At 38.9% G+C, this 21110-nt stretch overlaps 1 protein-coding gene across 6 annotated transcripts in view; it reads right to left on the reverse strand.

Moving 5' to 3' along the window:
• Nucleotides 1-21110, reverse strand: part of LOC131993300 (reticulon-4-like) — a 38590-nt gene that overhangs the window by 4216 nt on the left and 13264 nt on the right. For 2 of the 6 annotated variants that reach the window (XM_059359141.1, XM_059359142.1), the window contains one exon: nucleotides 683-890. In XM_059359141.1, the coding sequence (XP_059215124.1) occupies nucleotides 683-890 (208 nt within the window). Of the gene's footprint in view, nucleotides 1-682; nucleotides 891-7546; nucleotides 7578-12734; nucleotides 12906-19033; nucleotides 20888-21110 lie in introns of those variants that run through there. The other 4 variants (XM_059359139.1, XM_059359140.1, XM_059359144.1 and 1 more) reach the window with 4 other exon arrangements.

Consider the following 21110-nt stretch of genomic DNA (forward strand, 5'->3'; position numbering starts at 1 on the left):
CCCATACACCCCGTAGAACCCTTAAACCCCATAGACCCCATAAATCCATAGACCCCTTGGACCCAGTAGACCCCTTGGACGCAGTAGACCCCGTGGACGCAGTAGACCCCGTGGACCCAGTAGACCCCGTGGACCCAGTAGACCCCATAAATCCATAGATCCCATAAATCCATAGACCCCCTGGACCCAGTAGACCCCGTGGACCCAGTAGACCCCGTGGACCCCATAAATCCGTAGACCCTATGGATACCGTAGACCCTGTGGACCGCATAAATCCGTAGACCCCTTGCCCCCAGTAGACCCCGTGGACCCAGTAGACCCCCCTGGACCCAGTAGACCCCGTGGACCCCCTGGACCCAGTAGACCCCTTGGACCCAGTAGACCCAGTGGACCCAGTAGACCCCGTGGACCCAGTAGACCCCGTGGACCCAGTAGACCCCGTGGACCCAGTAGACCCCCTGGACCAAGTAGACCCCCTGGACCAAGTAGACCCCCTGGACCAAGTAGACCCCCTGGACCCAGTAGACCCCGTGGACCCAGTAGACCCCGTGGACCCAGTAGACCCCGTGGACCCAGTAGACCCCTTGGACCCAGTAGACCCCTTGGACCCAGTAGACCCAGTAGACCCCGTGGACCCAGTAGACCCCTTGGACCCAGTAGGCCCCGTGGAGCCGGTACTCACTTGAAGGGGTGCCCCTCGTCAGACTTCTGGATGGCCTGCAGGATGCCTTTATATATCCTGAAGCAGATGGTGACGGAGAGCAGCGCCAGGCCGATGTAGGAGGAGACGCTGACGATGCTGCACACGGTCAGAGAGAGGAGCAGCAGCAGCGCCGCGCCGAACACCACGCCGGTCCGCTTCACATCCCGCCAGTACAGCAGCTCCACCACTGCAGGGGTCAGAGGTCAGAGGTCAGAGGTCAGACAGGTTACAGTCCTCTAAGGAACAGAGACTTCATGTTAAACTGCAACTACAGGAGACTCTTCTCATTTGATTTAAGACATTTTGTTTCTAGTTTAAATTTTATACATTACTCAAATAAACAATTTATATAAAATAAAAAATAATAAAGTCTATGTGACATTTATTAAATTAAATTAAAAACTGAAAAGGGATCAGCAAATTATTATTATTCTCTGAGTTTTCGTGTTTATTATGTGTATTAAAATAATATTTTTTATGTCTGCTGTGCATATAAACATCTTTTATTCCCTTCTATTGATATTTAACATATAATAATTATTATATAATTTTTAAATATGTATTAATATATTAATTATATTAATAATTTATTCATTACTTTAATATTTTACAACTCTGATTTAAAAAAAAATAAATGAAAAAAAAACAATGAGTTTAAATTTACAAAAAAACATTTACCAGTTTGAACATTAAATATATTTTATTTTTCATGATACGTCACAAAGGATTAATAAATCATAATTTTATAATAATAATAATAATTTTATTATATTTTAGACGCCAAACTTTTTGCCGTTAGCTTCGAGTGTTTAATGTGTATAAAAAATATTTAATATTGTTTTTTCCTGCTGTTTATTTTCTTCTATTGACATTTAATTTATTTAAATACATTTAAAAAAATATTATTATTTGTAGTTTTCTCATGTGCATTTAACTTGTTAGATTTATTTATTTTTTGTTCTTATTATTGACCTTTATGTTCTGTATATTTTCATGCATCAGTAAACATTGTTCCTTTAATGGTTTTCCATTTGTGTGTTTATTAAAAATGTAGTTTTCTTTTAAACTGCAATTAGACTTTAAATTAAACATCATTTGTTTGTCCAATAAATAAATAAATAAAAAACACCAAAATCTTAAAGAAGGAGCTGAATATTGATCGTTAAACCTCCCAATAACTGGTGCAGCCACGGTTTCCATGGTAACCCAGTGATCTGTACACCGCTGTCTAAAACACGACGAGATGAGAAACCAGAAGATCTGAAGACAAACGAGTCGTCGATCCTTCAGACGAAACGTTTCTGAACGAGTCCAACGACTCGCCGCCACGTGTTTGTGTCAACAGAAACACAGAGCTGACGGGAAAATGGCGAATCGTCATGGAGACGAAAATGCCGAATATCTCAAAAAGACAAAGAGAGGGAACCATGAAAGTTACACTGAGATGTCAGGCTGCAACGATCTGTCAACCAAAATCTTTAATAGAAATAGTCGACAATGAATTCCATTGTCGACTATTGTCGCCAGACGTGTTTTCCAACAGAGTGAGTCATCTCACTTCATTACAATCTCTGCCGAGCGGTAACCTACACAGAAACGGCGGCGTCCAACACAGCTACACGTACCAACACTTAGAACGTTTGGGAGCATTGTAGCCTGGATACGGCCAATAAAAAAAATGACTTGCAAGGTTTGCAAAGCAGACCTGCGTGTCACAGCAGCACCTTGGTGATGCACGAGCATTTAAATAGAAAGCAAACCAAACGGAGTCTGACTCGCCTCGGGAAGATTCAAGTAACATTCAGCCGATACGTCTCGTTTATAAGCGCATTTTTTGGCTTTAAAAGAGCTTTAACGTTATGTCTGACGAACGTATTTTAGATTAAATGCATGCAGTCTGAAGCAGAGAGCCAGCATGGAGCCTTTCTGCAGAAGAAGCAGATGTGCAGCAGCAACAGGCTCCTCACTGACTCAGTATATATATATATATATATATATATATATATATATATATATATATATATATATATATACACACACAGTCTATGGTCAGTACTGGTGCTGGTCTGTGATACGAGGTTCCAACAGGTGAGCCCAGTTCAACCCAGACTACATCCAGAACCCAGAACCAGTTCCACCCACTTGATGGAGCAGAAATACAGTTTTATAAAACACATTTTCCTGTCCAGAAAAAATGGACAGAGGTTTATTTATTTTTTGTATGAATCAGCAGCTGAATTGTTGAATAAAAGATGCGTTTTTCATTTAAGTACCCATCTTTCTTGTGTTTATTATCATTTGCCACATATTTAAAGCAACTTCATGCTAAATTTAAGAAAAAATTAATAATTATCCGATTAGTCGACTAATCGTTTCAATAGTCGGTGACTAGTCGACTATTGAAATAGTCGTTAGTTGCAGCCCTGCTGAGTTGCTTCATAGAAGCGATGGACAATGGGGGGTCGCCAAAGTTTACAATGGTAACAATGTGGCTCCCTCAAGAAACAGGTTGGGAACCACTGGTCTATGGTCATTAATGGAAACCCTTAGTCACCACGGCAACAAGTAGGAATGTTGACAATATCATGATATGCATTATTTTTTACCCATTTAACAAAAAAATACCGGTATAATCGTGATCGATACGATATGACACAGCCCTAATTAAACACGCCTCAAACTGACACCAACATTATCGGTGTTCCACAGAAATAACGTAACAGGAGTGTTAAACAAAAACAAAAAAAAACAAGAACGTGTTTATCCGTGTGCAGGTTCTCCTGAATGAAGCTGAAATGATGTCAGAACCAGTGAATGAACTTAAGTATCGATACTCAAAAAAGTATCGATACTAAAACGTTGTATCCGGATACGATCCTCATTCTCAAAAGTATCGAGTATCTGAAGCTTGTTATCATAGCTGCAGTTTCTTTTTGCACAACTGTTTTTTATTATAAATATCTAACCTGTGGTTCTGTTCATTTTTACATGTTGCATTTTTCTTGTTCATAAAAATATTTCTGTTAAATTTGATCCTGGTGGTATCGACAATGGTATCAAGTATTGAATATTTTCCTGAGTATCGTTCTGGAGTTGGACATGTTAGTATGGTGACAAGCGGAGAATGAACAGAGTGTTTAACACATTGAGGCCTGAAAAACCGCTGGGCGATTTTAAAATAAGCCTCTAATTTTCTGGAAATTCTGGAAAAATTCTGGGAAAAAAAGTGTCAACGCTTCTACTAAATAATAGATTTTTCAGCCTCTGTAGCAGATAGAAATGAAATTCAAAAAGTATTTGAAAAGTATTCAAATACTACAAAACGACGTATCTGCTTTCCAGGCTTCAATGGGTTAAGAGAGGAGGGATGTGTATTTAGAGGAAGTATTGAGTATTGAGTTAGGGCTGGGCGATATGGCCCTAAAAAAATATCACGATATTTCAGGCTATTTTTGCGATAACGATATTCTTGACGATATTAGGGAATACTTAAAAAGATAGAAAATATGATTTTTTTTGTAGTCTGCATAAATAATTAAAAATCTAAAATGTAGTTTAAAGTGCAAATCTCAACAGTTGCCAAATACAAAAAAATTTACTCTTGACTGTTGAGTATGAGCAAATAATAAAAATAACCATTTAGGGGTTCCGGGGGTATATTTGAATGACATTTTGTAAAGGAGAATAAAGGTTCTTGTATGTTTTATTTAAGGCATCTTATTTTGACAGTCTTCTTGTAAGTTCTGTGGTGGATTCTCTTAACACACTGTGCTCTTATTTTGAAAGCTGCATGTGTTTAGCAACAGGGAGTAAGTAGCTTTTTGTGATTAAAACAACTTTAACCACGACATCAAGAAGTAGGAACGTTGCCAATATCATGATATGCATTTTTTATAACCATGAAAAAATATACCGATATTATCGTGAACGATACGATATGGCACACCCCTATATTGAGTATTGAGTATTGAGTATTGAGTATTGAGTATTGAGTATGGAGTGAAGGCTGCTGGGAGTCAGGAGCCCTCTGAGGACAGGGACTAGACGGGGCGGGGCGTCTCTGGGGACAGCTGGGGTCCTGCAGCTGGTTTAGGTTTCAGCGAGGGATTCCAGGCAGGTCAGGGGACGATATTAGCCGAGACGGAGCCGGGACACATGGACACTGACTGCTGGCAGGAATGTGACAGTTTAAGGTTTCTGCCTGGCTGGTGGGAATGAACGCCTGCTCATTAACGCTGAGACTCACCAAAACTAACAGACAGAGTGAAGCTGCAGGCGGAGAGGACACATTCTGCTGCAGATAACCCTCAAAACAGCTGCACGACACCTGAAATATTAATAATAATCTGCTGCTCAACTCACCACTCAGATCATTTTAACCCTCCGGACCCCAACAAGCTGTTTCTACATGCTCTGTGTCTTTGTGTTTCACTGTTTTATATTAAATCTATATAAATCTATAAGTCCTGCAGCTCAAACAGTCTTTGTGCAGAATAACACAGTTACGACAGAAATTATCGGAATTTTTTTTTAAAGATTTTTAAGTGTCATGAATGTTGTTACAAATACAAAATGGCCCAAAAAAAAACACAAAAAAGACAAAATGACCAAAAATGACACAAAAAAGACACACAAAGAGATGTAAATTACCAAAAAGGACACAAAAAAGAAACAAAATTACAAAAAAAAGACCAAAAAAATGTAAATTACCAAAAAAATTATGAAAAAAAGTTAAAAAAAAATGAGACAAAGTTACCAAAAAAGTGACACTAAAAAAGGTGTTAAATTACAAAAGAAACAAAAACGATTGCTTGAGACATGAAAAGTTACCAAATTTAAGCTTAAAAATAACACTTTAAAAAAAAATTTGCTAAAAATGAAGTGTTTGCACCAACCAGGTCTTGTTAAAAACATTCATCACACATGATACTTCAAGGACTGTTGGAAATCTGACAATAATGACAGTTTTTACAGTTTCTGGCTGTGATGGATGAAACATTTTGGTGATTTTTTAAAGAAAACCTGATCTGGCAGGTTGTTCAGAGGGTTAACAATGCAAAATGATTTCATTATTCACGAAAATTGGGAATTTTCTTCTAAATCACTTTAAAGATCGTTTATTTTTGGTTCAATTTTCACAGATTTATTTTTGATCATGTGACCGTTGGTCTCAGCAGAATCAATCATGTCTTCAGTGTCTCTGAGGAGAATTTAATGTTTTTAACAGGATCTGCTTTATTTAAATGACACATGGAGAATAAAGAGATTCTGACACTAATATCAACATTTAACACAAGTAACGGACACTTTTTAGAACAGAAACTTTAGTAACTGATGATGTGTTCAAGGACCGTCGGAAAGTTCAAACTCTGACCATAACGTCTGCTTTTACAGTTTATTTTCTAAAATAAACTGGATTTTTTTGGGCGATTTTTTGCTGGAAACATGACGATACTTCAATATGTGGAGAGAACTATTTTGGTCTGTTTTGGTCATTTTACATATTTTCTGTGTCTGTTATTATGTATTTTTGTGTCTCTTTGGTCATTTTTGCGTCTTTTTTTGTAATTTACATATTTTATGTGTCTTTTTTTGGTCATTTCGTTGTTTGTAACATTCATTCATGACACTTAATAAAAAATAATTAATCAGAGAAATTAAACCTTTTACTGATTTTCTCTCATTCTAACTGTTATTCTGCACAAAGACTGAGTTCTTCTGATTGTGCTGCAGAGATGATAGAGATTTATATATTACTGCAGTGAAACACGAGGACACACACACACACACACACACACACACAGAGGAGAATGTAGAGAGAAACAGCTCGTTGTTCACAGAATGAATCCTGATTATATGGAACATAAAGAAGCTCAGCAGCCTCAGCAACAAAACAACCAGCAGAAAGAAAGAGCAGAAATAAATAAAGATCAGAGATAAATAAAGATCAGAAATAAATAAAGATCAGAGATAAATAAAGATCAGAAATAAATAAAGAGCAGAGATAAATAAAGATCAGAGATAAATAAAGATCAGAAATAAATAAAGAGCAGAGATAAATAAAGATCAGAGATAAATAAAGATCAGAGATAAAGATCAGCTTCATCTTCAGGAAGCTTCTCTCTTGTTCAACATGTGGGCGGTGACAGCTAGCCTGTTAGCCGCTAACAGCTAGCACCGTTAGCCCCGCAGCTAACTCCTCTTATTATACCACCGACCGGCAGGCTAACCAGGCTAGCTGAGTTAGCATCACAGCAGCTGGAGCTCCTGGTGTAAAGACACAGCAGGAGGAGCAGGAACAGGAGCAGGAGGAGGAGGAACAGCAGGAGGAAGAAGAGGAGCAGGAGGAGGTGCAGGAGAAGGAGGAGTAGGAGGAAGAGGAGCAGTAGGAGGAAGAGCAGGAGGTGCAGCAGGAGGAGGAGCAGGAGGAGGGTCCGGTCCATATGTGGCCTCCTGGCTCCATATGGTAGCAGCAGCGTGCTAACTAACTGGAGGAGCCGCTAAAAATAGCGCCTCCTCCTCCTCCTCCTCCTCCTCCTGCTCCTCGGAGCAGCTCAGGCCTGTGATCCCGCTCTTTAACCCTCTCTCCGTCTCTCTCTCCCCGGTATTTCTCCTCCCTCCTCCCCGGGCCGCTGCGGCAGCCTCCCCCCGGCCCCCCGGTGCTCCCGGCGGGGACAGACCGTCCAGGCTCCGGGGAGGAGGACCTCCGCGGCGGCCCGGCTCCCCGCCTCCTCCCTCCCCGCCTCCCTCGCTCCCTGCCCGGCCAGGACGCAGACTCGGCCCCGCGGATCATGCAAATGTTAAACCCGGCGAGCGGAGCCGAGGAAAGGTTGAGAGACTGACCCTGTTCGGCGTCCATCTTGAACCTCCGGGAAGCTCGAGAGACTCGGCGGCTCCGCCCGCTGACTGACCGACAGCAGGGAGGGGGAGGCGGGGAGGGACATGCGCAGCTCGGCCTCTCTCTCTCCGGACAGACACCACCACTAGGTTACATCTACTTATTATTATTATTATTATTATTATATAATATAATACTGACTGTAGGGCCACCACCGCTAGATTATATCTAATCATTATTATTATAATAATAATAATTATTATGTAATATAATAAATACTGACTGTAGGGCCACCACCGCTAGATTAGATCTAATTATTATTATTATAACAATAATAATTATTATAACAATAATAATAACAATAACAATAATAATAATAATAATAATTATTATTATGTAATATATTAAATACTGACTGTAGGGCCACCACCGCTAGATTAGATCTAGTTATTATTATTATTATTATGTTATATAATAAATACTGACTGTAAGGCCACCACCGCTAGATTATATCTAATTATTATTATAATAATTATTATTATAATAATTATTATTATGTAATATAATAAATACTGACTGTAGGGCCACCACCGCTAGATTATATCTAATTATTATTATTATTATAACAATAATAATTATTATTTTTATTATTATGTAATATAATAAATACTGACTGTAGGGCCACCACCGCTAGATTATATTTAATTATTATTAATTATTATTATTATGTTATATAATATAATACTGACTGTAGGGCCACCACCGCTAGATTATATTTAATTATTACTATAATGATTATCATGTAATATAATATAATACTGACTGTAGGGCCACCACCGTTATATTATATATAATTATTATTATAATTATTATGTAATATAATAAATACTGACTGTAGGGCCACCACCGCTATATTATATCTAATCATTATTATAATTATTATAATTATGTAATATAAATACTGACTGTAGGGCCACCACCGCTATATTATGTTTAATTATTATTATATTTAATTATTATCATGTAATATAATATTATACTGACTGTAGGGCCACCACCGTTATATTATATCTAGTTATTATTATTATGTTATATAATATAATACTGACTGTGGAGTCAGAGGAGCGCCATGAGATAATAATATCTGTAAATTGTAGTATTATACTCTGTAAATTAATAAGAAAAAAAACTAAAGTGGGAATATTTATTACAGAATACACAGACAAAAAAATATATTATAATAAAATAAAAAAGGGAAATAAAAACGCTGAAATATAAAGAGAAAAAAATAAGAATACATTTTTAAAATGTGGGGATATAAACAGAATAGAATAAATGGGTAAAATAAAAAAATCTGTAAATTAATAAAAAAGTGGGAATATTTATTACAGACTACATACTTAACAAAAATAATAAGTAGGTAAATAAAAACGCTGAAATATAGAGAGAAAAATAATAGAATAAACAAGTAAATAAAAGTGGGAATATAAACAGAATATAATAATTGGGGGGGAAAAACAACCTGGAAAATTAAAGAGAAAAAAAATAGAATAAAAAGGTAAAAATATATTTAAAAATGTGCAAATAAAGAGAATAAAACCGGACGGACGCTCAGCACCACTCTATTATATTTAATTATTATAATATAATACTGACTGTGGAGTCAGAGGAGCTCCATGAGATAATAATATATCTGTACATTAATTAGAAAAAAAAACTAAAGTAATGAATTATATATAATATAAATATAATAAGTAATAAAGGGAATATTTATCACAGAATATACATTTAAACGAAAAAATTGGAAATAATAATTAAATAAAAAGGGAAATAAAAACTCTGAAATATAAAGAGAAAAAAATAAAAGAATAAATAAAAAATGTTTGAATAAATAGAATAAGTAGGTAAATAAAAATGCTGAAATATAAAGAGAAAAATAAAAGAATAAATAAGAAAATAAAAAATGTGGGAATATAATGAATAGGGGAAAAAACAACAACCTGGAAATTTAAAGAGAAAAAATAATGTTATTTTTTTAAAGTGCAAATAAAGAGAATTAAAAAATAATAAAAAGGGTAAAGATATTTAAAAAAAATATATAAATGGGATAATAAAAAAATAAGAAAATATAGTAACATAAAGAGAAAAGACTAAATGGGTAAATAAACAATGTGGAGCTATGAAGAGAAATAAAAATAATGTGTGAATATAAACAAAAAGAATAAAAGAATGTTGATATATAAAAGAGAAAATAATAGGTATATATATATATATATATATATATATCTGTACATATTTTAAATATATTTATTTTCTTACTTATTTACAGATTTTATTTCTCTTAATGGCGCTCTGACTCCATACGGTTTTATAAACTCCTTGACAAATATTTTTAAAAAAGAAAAAAAAAGCTTAAATTTAAAGAAAAAGAGGCCAAAATAAATATTAAAAACCCCCAAAACACGTTCACCAGTTATCCTTTAAAACTGGATTTACAATAACACCAAACTAACAGATTATTTATTGTTATTAAATCCAGTTTTTACTCAAGTATCCATTGTTTCCTTTTCTTCTACAAATGAAAGACAAACGAGGTTCAAACCTACCAGAAGCAGAGGAAGAAATCTCAATCATCCAATGAAATAAAATATATATCACAAAGAAATAAAATATTAAATATATGAAGCAGAGAACAAACAGAGAACGCCACATGATGTCCGGAGTTCAACAGACGGAAAGAAAGAAAAAGGAAAGAGAAAGAGAAAGAAAGAAAGAGCCGTTAGTGACAGCGGGGGGGGGGGGGGGGGGGGGGGGTTCCAGACTAACCTCGTTTGTATATAGTCGATATAGCACGACACAGTTTAATAAACGTCTTTTGAGCTCAGAGCAGCTTTTTGTTCCCTGAACGCATCACTGACTGCAGAAAGTGCTGATTCACAGCTCGGCGGCCTCGTGGCGTCACACACACACACACACACACACACACACACACACACACACACACACACACACACACACACACACACAGCAGCTTCTCTCAGTCGACCAGCGAACGCATCACCGTCCACGCTAGTTAACAGCTCAATGACTGACACACACACACACACACACACACACACACACACACACACACACACACACACATTTCTAGAAGTGTCTGAGCCGCAGCAGAGACTGAAGACTTTTCTTTATAAAATCACCAAGAAAAAATCATCCAGCGTTTATCACAGAAATACTGTAAAAACAGGCGTTATCGTCAGAGTTTGAACTTTCCGACGGTCCTTGAACACATCTTCAGTTACTAAACTACAGTTAGTAACTGACAGTTACTAAAGTTTCTGTTCTAAAAAGTGTCCGTTACTTGTGTTAAATGTTGATGTTAGTGTCAGAATCTCTTTATTCTCCATGTGTCATTAAAATAAAGCAGATCCTGTTAAAAACATTAAATTCTGCTCAGAGACACTGAAGACATGATTGATTCTGCTGAGACCAACGGTCACATGATCAAAAATACATTATGAATATTGGACCAAAAATGTACGGTCTTTAAATCGGAAAAAAAACCCCACAATTTTAAGCTTCTTGTTTCTCGTGAATAATCAAATAATTTTGCATTATTAAACCTCTGAATCCAACGACCTGCCAGACAGTTTGAAATGCAGGTTTTCTTTAAAAAAAAAAAAAAAAAATGTAGCATCCATCACAGCCAGAAACTGTAAAAACTGGCATTATTGTCAGATTTCCAACAGTCCTTGAAGTATCATGTGTGATGAATGCTTCAGGCATGAAAAGTTACCAAATTTAAGCTTTAAAATAATATTTTGGAAAAAAAAAAATTGGCCAAAAATACTAAAGTCTTTGCACTAACCGGGTTGTGTTAAAAATGATAAATTCTCGCTCCTGTCACGTGACAAATACTCACTGAAAATCTGTTTACACAGAGCAGAGAGGAGAGGACAGGAGAGGCTGGAAACATGACAATACTTCAATGTACAATATGTGGACTTTTTTGGTAATTGAACGCCTTCTTTGGGTTATTTTATGTCTTTTTTTTTTTTTAAATTGACGTCTTTTTTGGTACTTTTGCAACTTTTCTTGGTAATTTTTTGTCTTTATGAGGAAAATTTGTGTATTTTGTAATTTTGTGTCTTTTTCGGAAATTTTTTAGGTCATGAGATGAATATTCACTGAGAATCTGTTTACACAGAGCAGAGGGGAGAGGACAGGAGAGGCTGGAAACATCAATACTTCAATGTACAACATGTGGACTTTTTTTTTGGTAATTTCACGTCTTGTTTTGGTTATTTTGTGAGAGGACAGGAGAAAACTGGCTTTACAGCCTCAGTTCTCTGACGGTGAGAACAGTTTCAGAGCATTCTGGGTTCAATTTCGGCAAAAACTAGAATAAACTAATAATAAACTAACTAATAAACTAGAACAAAGTCTCGCTGACAGACGTCTGACGGTGGAAATGATCCAATCTGCTCAGACGAAACAAACAGTGTGAACAACGACTGAGCCTCATAAAAACTACACTCACCAACAAGATATTAAAGTGTAAACAGTGACACAGAGTCTTTACAGAAACTAAACCAGAGACACACACACACACACACACACACACACACACACACACACACACACACACAGCGTCCAGCGGCAGCTTCTACGTGTCATCACACTCGCTGCAGAAAGCAGCCAAACTACAGAAAGCTCCGTCCTGACTCTCCTCCAGCTCATTAGCATATCCCCCACACACCGACCAATCACAGCACTGCCAGCTAACGTCACCCCCCCCCCCCCCCCCCCCCCCCCGTCTACCTTTGGTCAGAGTGGCTGACTGTCCAAAGGTCTCTGCTGCATCGCCACAAGGACGAGACCTGCAGCCTGTTACCTGAGGACACACACACACACACACACACACACACACACACACACACACACACACACACACACACACACACACAGGTGTGAGTCAAACATGTAGGAACCCTCCGGCCTGCAGCTACAGTCTGTCTGTCTGTTTAATCATCAGTGTCAGATATCTCCTGCAGCCACGCCAATAAAATCAAACACAAGCCTTCCTAAAGAGCCCCTGCAGCAGGGACGCCTCCTCCTCCTCCTCCTCCTGCTGCTGCTGAGGAGGAGGAGGAGGTGTCCCTGCCTGCAGACGGGAGCTGCAGCGACTCGTACCCTGCTCCCTCCAGGGCCTGGCGGTGGTGGCGGCGGCGGCGGCGGCGGGCTGGTTCTCCTTCCTGTCCACAGAGTTGTTCTCCATGCCGTCAGATCAGCAAACACACATTCCACACAGAGAAACAGCCAGCGGACGGACAAGTGTTTGAGTAGGAGAGAGAGTGTGAGTGTGTGAGAGGCTGCAGGAGGAGCAGGAGGAGGAGGAGGAGGAGGAGGAGGAGGAGGAGGGAGGGGAGAACCCGAGGCTTCCTGTGGGGGAGACGACTGCAGAGAGCGAATCACCTCTCTGCTGTCAGCTGACTGTCTGCTGCCAGCGCTCTGACGCAGCAACTATAAACGGCTCTCCCTCCTCCTCCTCCTCCTCCACCTCCCCCACCTCCTCCTCCTCTCTGGCATGCTCTCCCTCCTCCCTCCTCCTCCTGATCTTCCCTTTCCCCTCCTTTCCCTTCGTCATCCCTCCTCCTCCTCCTCCTCCTCCTGCTGCTGCTGCTGCTTCTTTCTTATAAAAAGTGCTGACGCAGCAGCGAGCAGCTGAAACATTTCTGTCCTTGTGTTTCCTGCAGCGAGCAGCTTTATTCAAATTCATTAAAATCAGGTGAGAAAAATGTCGTCCAGAGGTGAGAGAGTGTAATAAACTGCACAGGGTCCTAAAAAAAACCTACAAATAATCAGATTTTTCTATTTTCTGACACTTCTCAAACAAATAAATCTTCTTTTCTTCCAAAGAGGATTTTATCTGTCAAACCTCAACACTGAAGGGTTAATAAAATACATTTAAATCAGGTGAAAAATGTCGTCCAGAGGGGAGAGAGTTCACAGACTCACCAACAAAGAAACTGTGTCCTAAAAAAACATTTTAAAAAAACCCTAAAAATGATCAGATTTTCTATTTTCTGACAGTCCTCAAACAAATAATTATTTTATTTCAAAGAGGATTTTATCTGCCAAACTTAAAACCTCAAGAGTTAATAAAATAAATTTAAATCAGGTGAAAAATGTCGTCCAGAGGTGACAACGTTCAGAGACAAACTGCACTGTGTCAAAGGTTTTATGAGACTTTCTGATCAGAGCAACAACAACAAAAACCCTAAAAAATATCAGATTTTCTATTTTTCCAAATGGTCCTCCAACAAATAAATCCCTAAAAAAAATTAAAGATTATTATTATTATTTATTACTATCATTTATTAAGGATTTTATCCTTCAAACCTCAACACTCAAGGGTTAATAAAATTAAAATAAGGTGAAAAAATGTATACAACTTTTATATATTTATATTTAACAAATAAATCCTAAATAAATAATAATACTAATAATAATAATAATAAAGATTTTATCTGTCAAACCTCAACTCTCAAGTGTTAATAAAATAAATTAAAATAATAACTACTGTGAGCTGTACAAAGCTGAAATACTGTATTAAACATCTGGTAATATCACAAATGTATTTATATTTAAATACAAATATTTGGATATTATTATATTATATATATATAATATTTGGATAATATTTGGAAAAAACACAAAAACTATTAAAAAATATATATTTTTAAATGAACACTGCTATTCTAATGAAGCTATATATATATATATATATATATATGTACACACATACATATAAATAAAGACAAAAACTGGCCAAAATGACAAAATTAACCGCAGCCAAAAACTGCAAAAAACAGAAATTATCGTCAGATTTTCTTAATTCCGACAGTCCCTGAATGCATCATGAGACAAACGCTTCCCATCAGGAAAAATGAAAAAATCTGACTTTACAAATAGCCATAATTTATTAAATCACTTCACCCTAGATGTGGTTTAAAATGTGTCCAGAAAGAAGTTTTTCCGCACAAAAAATATAAAAAACCCCCAATTAAATTCTGTCACAGCAGAATGTTTACACAGAGATGTAATATTATATAATAACATATAATATTTTAGTGGTAATATTGGTAACATTTATAAAAATAGGTTCCATCTTATTCCATTTTTTCTAAAAATATATAAAATACAAATAAAGAAATTCAGCTTGCTTTTAAAAATTATATATTTATGTTGATATGTTATTTATTGATATTTATGTTATATTGTGCTGATTCCATAGAGCAGCAGGACGTATAGATTTTATATATATGTTGCTTCTAAAGAGAGGAACATGTGGTTAAGGTTATTTAGACTGGACTAAATAAAGATGAAATATTCTGAGGCGTCTGCAGGAGAACTCCTCATTAACATGTAAACTGTAGTGAGCTGGTTCAGCCACCAGAGGGCGCCACTCATCAATAAACACCAGCAGCTCTTCTTCTCTACTCAAACTCACAAAAACTCATTTAACCATTAAATAAAGATGAAAATTCATAAAATTAATCAGTTTTTAGCTTCAGTCACAGGAGAAAAATAAAATGAAATAACTAACAAACTCCTTGCACAATTATGAAAAGTGATATGGACCGATATAAATAGGGAAAAAAATATTATAAATATTTTTTACATATTTATATCACTCCATATTACTTTTTAAATTTGTATGTATATCAATTAAATAAATGATGTATATAAATAAAAATATTTAAAATATGCACATATAGATGCATGAATTAAATTATAAAAAATATAAAAAATATGTATTAATGAATACATTTAAAATATATATAAATAAATAAAGTATATATAAATTAATAAATAAAATATAAAAAATCTGTATATATAAGTAAATTAAAAAGTATAAAAAAATATTTTAAAATGTATATATGTTAAATATGTGATGTAAATGTATATATATATATACACAAGTGAATAAATTCATTAAAAAATGTATATATAAGAAATTAATTTAAAAATTATATATATATATATATATATATATATATATAAATAATTAAGTGAATAAATTAAAAAAAATTAAAATGTGTAAGTGAATAAATTAAAAAAATAATAAATTTACTCAGAATGATGACCAAGTTTTTTGAATTTACATAATCATAATGTCTTGTAGCAAAAAAATAAATATCTATCTATCTATCTATCTATCTATCTATCTATCTATCTATCTATCTATCTATCTATCTCTCTCTCTCTCTCTCTAATATATATAATACGGAGCGTTCAGGTTCAGGACAGAGCGTCCGACAGCTCGCCGCTCTCTTATCACTCAGGTCCTGAGAGAGTAAACTGTGGTGGTGAAACAGACGGTTACATAAAACGAGAAGTACAAAGTGTGTGTTCAGAGACACGACGTGAACTTTCACCGCTGACACACACCTGAAATCTACAGCGTCACCCTGATTCATTTCATCACCTCGCCTCTACTTCCACATTAAATCATTCCGTTTAGGAGAAGCTGCACGACTCAAAAACAAGTTCCACCAATACAGATTTCAAAAGCAGCTTCTCTTTTTTTTTAAAAATTGCCAAAACTCCAGAACTTATCAAAGGAAGAAACCTTAAAAACAGGCGTTATCGTCAGAGTTTGATCTTTCTGACGGCCCTTGAACAGATCACCAGTTATAAAAGTTTCAGTTATAAAAAGTGACCAAAACTTGTATTACAATGTTGATATTCGTTATAGAATCTCTTTATTCTTCATGTGTCATTTAAAAACATGTCAGAAAATAAGATTTGGATTTTTAAAAAAGTATTATTCATTCTCTAAAATGGTCTTAAATATTAAATTAGTGAATTCTATAATAATAAGATAAATCAGAAACGTGTGAAGGTTAATAAAAGGAATGAAGGTATGATTCTCAGCAGGAAACTGATTTATGATCAAAGGAGAAGAAGAAGAGCTGAGACAGAAAACCTGCCAGTGTCGCAATGCAGGGAGGAGGAGCAGGAGGAGGAGAGGGAGGGAGGGAGGGAGGGAGGGAGAGAGAGAGAGAGAGGAGGGGGGGAGAGGAGGAGAGAGAGAGAGAGAGAGAGAGAGAGAGAGAGAGAGAGGATGGGGGGAGAGGAGGAGAGAGAGAGAAAGAGAGGAGCAGGAGGAGGAAAAGGAGGAGACAGAGAGAGAGAGAGAGAGAAAGGAGGGGGAGAGGAGAGAAAAAGGCAGAGAAGGAGGAGAAGGGGGGCGAAAAAAAAGAGGAGGAGGAGAGGGAGGAGCAGGAGAAGGGGGGGAGAAAAAAAGGAGGAGGAGAGGGAGGAGCAGGAGCAGAAGGAGGGGAGAGAGAGAGAGAGAGAGAGAGAGCAGGAGGAGGAGGAAGAGGAGGGGGAGCAGGAGTAGAGAGAAAAAGAGGAGTAGGGGGGAAAAGGAGCAGGTGGGGAGAGAAAAAGGAGGAAGAGGAGCAGGAGAAGGGGGAAGAGAAGGGAGGAGGAGGAGCAGGAGAGAAAAAAGGAGGAGAGAGAGGAGGAGCAGGAGGCTGTAACTAACAGGAGCTCCCTCCTCCTCCTCCTCCTCCTCCTGCTGTATTAATAGGATCATATTAATAAGAGTCTTTGTGATATGAACTGATCGATATCAGTTTAAATAAAACGGTGATCCATTAAATCTGCTGCTGGGAGTCTCAACAGAGACCACTCAGATAAACAGCTTCACTCCCTCAGCGACCGTAAACATCAACCACCACAACAAAGACTTACACTGCAGACAACAAAACAACATCTAAACCAACAAACAATCCAGAAACAAATACCGCTGAGGTATTCCAGCAGCAGATCCTCACACTGGACCAGTGAAACCAGGTCATATTTGACACTTTTGCTCCATTAAACAACTGGAACGACTCGTTTCCACCAATCCAGGTCGGAAAAGTAGCTTCTCTCTGAATAATGGCCCCAAATTCACCAATTATCGTAGAAAGAAACTGTAAAAACAGATAGAATTTGAACTTTCCGACGGTCCCTGAACGTGTCATCAGTTATTAAAGTTTCCGTCCTAAAAAGTGAACAAAACTTGTGTTTAAAATGTTGATATTTCTATCTTGTGTCCAAGTAACACTTCCCATCATATTAAAGTAAAAAAAACTTAAGTTATTCTACATATATATATGCTTAAAGATTGTCATTTGTATTTTTAAAGAAAGAATCTTAAATAAATTACAGGTGTTTATGTTTGACTTAAGTATTTTAGTGCCAGACTTCACAATTTTTTCACAATATTATATTAGTATTTTCAGTATCTTACAGTGTATTTTCTGTTTACATCAGTGTAAACTGAATCTGTTTGGGTTTTGGATCGTTTTTTGGATAAAAACCCCCCAAAAACAAACAAACAAAAAGCCCCAGAGGGCTCATAGAAATCCAGATCACTGAGGTATTAAAGCAGCAGATCCTCACACTGGACAAGTTGGAACCAGCTGATATTTGCCACTTTCGCTCGATTAAACAACTGGAATGACTCGTTCTGACATTTTTTTTCTGGATTTATTGTAAAGCAAGAATGCAGAAATGTCATTTGTGGCCTAATGGACCAGTCTGTAGTGTCTACTAGAAACCCTCATCAGTCATTTCCTACATTAAACGAAAGTTCAACAGCTTCTAAAGTCTCTGCAGCTCCAGTTGTTTAAATCAGAGGCTGATATTCAGTATTCAGCACATGGTGCATAAAAACTGATGCAATCATGTTGTTACAGGGTGTGGGAGAGATTATAAACCACAATAAATGGGAGCCAGTAACTGGGTGTGGCTGGGAGCTGTGGGTGGGTGTCGGGGTTGATAGGGCGGTGTTGGGTTTCACATTGGCATCTCCAGTTATTTCCAGAGCTGGGAGAAGCTAAAAACAGACAAAGGTAATCCAACTCAACAGCAAAAATGCTGAGAGAAAAAAGACCGAGTAACGTCTGTCAGTATCCCAAGATTTCTCATTTCTGCTCATCGTGTACGCAAAATATCTTTAGTTTTTTAAGTGGATTATTAAAAAGACAGTAGGGGCTCGTGTTTCCAACAGGACAGATATAAACATGTTACTTACCACGTCTTAAAATGTAAAAATAAAATGATCAGGTTCACAGAAATGAAGTTAGATGTGAGAAAGAAATGCACAAAATGCATCTAAAGCAAAAAAAAAAAAAAGGTCGAAGCACAATGGAACACAAAACCACACGAATTAAAACACAATGCGGGGTTAATCTTCAAAGAAAATGCAAAAAATAAAAAAAGGGACGATGCAAGAAAGGAAAGGTGACACTAAGGAGAAAGAAATGGCATCTAAAGTAAGAACTGTCTGCCGGTCGGCTGGGTGGGAGGAAGGAACGACGGGAAGAACAAAAGAGTAAAGATGAAAATTATGCCGATGAACATGGAAGTGCCAGTGAGAACTGAGGAGGATGTGGGGGGATGGTTTCCATGCCGGGACTGGTTTAGTTTACCTGATCTTATGTTCACGTTTGGCATCTTAAACACTTTGCCGCCCTCCGAGCTCTTCTGAGGGGCCACCTCCTCCGGTTTGCGGACGGGGGAGTGGACGAGTGGAGCCAGGGGCTGCTGGATGTCCAGCTTCTCCAGCTCCGCCTTGCTCTTCTGGGGGGAGGCCTGGGTGAGGAGGCGGTAGGAGCTCTGACTCGGAGCCTCCTCTTCGACCTCCGGGGGCGGGGCCGAAACCGGGGCCACGTCTTTCAGCCCGAAGCTCGGCTCGTCATCCATGGGGATCTCCGGGGGCTTGGAGGAGGCGAACTTGGAGGTATCCAGAGCCTCAAGGAACTCGTCGATGACGCCTCTGGGTGGTCGCTCGATGAACTCGAACTCCTCAGAGGAGACTTCGTGCTCAGAGACCTCCTCGGCTACCTCCGGCTCCTCCACCTCCATCTTTTGCTCCATCTTCTCGGTTTCCACCTGGAAGCTGGCGGGGTTCTTGGCCATGGCCTCCAGGACCGGAGACAGGGAGTCGGCGGTTGGCGACTCGGAGTCTGAATCCTCAGCGGGGGTCTTTTTGCTCTTGAAGTCAAGTGGCTCAAACTTCTCGGTCATTTTGGGAGAGTCGTGGCTTGAAAACCAATCTTTCTGCTCGATCTTGACCGGTTCCTCTTCTTTAACCTTGGTGGGGGTGGTCTCCTCCGCCTCTTTGACCAGATCGAAGGCGCCGAAGCTCTTGTCGTCCTCGACGTTTGCTTTGTCGGCCACTCTCCCTTCCATCTGCTCGGTCATCTCCTTCAGCAGGGACACTTTAGCGTCGAAGGCGAACGGGTTGTTGGCCGACAGGTTGATGGGAGGGTTGGGCGATTCCATCATCCTCCGTTCGAGGATGGGGCTCTGCTCCTCCGGGCTTCCCTCCGAGGAGCCAGAGTCCAGTTTGTCCGGGTTGAGCGGAGAAGACTTCAGGATGTCCGGCAGCGACGGCGGCAGAACAGAATCTTCTTCCTCTTCCTCATCATCATCATCCTTCAGACCAGTGCTGAACTGATTCATAGACTGCATGAGCGAGTCAGCAGCCATCTTGCCTGTCTCGAATGTTTTCCCCTCGTCTAAGAAAGATGCCGGGGCCTCCTGGGGTTCTCCACTCTGGCCATACTGGACCAGATCCGGAGTGGGACTCTCTGACATTTTTGAGGCCCTGCTGTCGGTTTTGGAGTCTCCAAAATGGGAGTATCCGCTGTCCGCCAGTGGGGAGTAGCCATCAAACGGGTTGTTATTCTTCTTCACTTCATACATCAGGTCGTCGTCTTCGTCAGACTGGTTGCCGTGCAGGTCCGGCTCATACCTGGAAGAGCTAATGGGAGCTGTGTCCTTGGAGAAGGTATCCATGGATCCCTTGGAGTTGTCTTGAGATGCTAGGAAAGGTGAATCCCAGTGCTCTGTTGGGTTAGAGGAGGCAAGGTGAGACTCAGGGACCTTCATCTGGGGGTTCACTGGGGAGGGGCCAGTGGAGGACCTGTCTGAGCTAACCAGCTTCTCCTCAGGTGAAAAGGAAACTCCGCTGTCTTCACACGGGTTATGAGGCCCTGGGTCTTTCCCTAAACTGAGGTAAGGACCAGCTAACGGATCTAGGAGATCTTCTTTGATCTTACTACGGCCCGGTCCGGAGTCACCCTCTTCACCCACCCAAGGCATGTCCTTGGACGGAGCAGTGGGGGGTTGAGTGGAGAAGGAGCCCAAAGACGCAGCGAATCCTGAAGGAGGGGGCTGGTTGGGACTCTCGGTCAGAGAGAGCTCCTCCAGAGAGTCGGGGGAGTGAAGAGGGGAGAGAGGAGAGATGGGAGCAGGGGAATCACCCTTCTGCCCAAGTGCTTGAGTAGAGAGGGAGGAGGGAGAATGCAATACAGCACATATCAAAGACATACTCCATTCCTTACAGTGCCCACCACACCTGGGTAGAACAGTTACTACTAACATTCAGAGGAAGGAACGACCAGGCGAGTGCTGCTCAAAGGCCGGCTGTGGCTGGGAGACGACTCACACCGAGTTCTGTTTGTTCCAAAAGTCAGTATAACACAACAACAAGTCAGTTTC

Source organism: Centropristis striata, chromosome 20 (genome assembly GCF_030273125.1).
Source record: "Centropristis striata isolate RG_2023a ecotype Rhode Island chromosome 20, C.striata_1.0, whole genome shotgun sequence".
NCBI lineage: Eukaryota > Metazoa > Chordata > Actinopteri > Perciformes > Serranidae > Centropristis > Centropristis striata.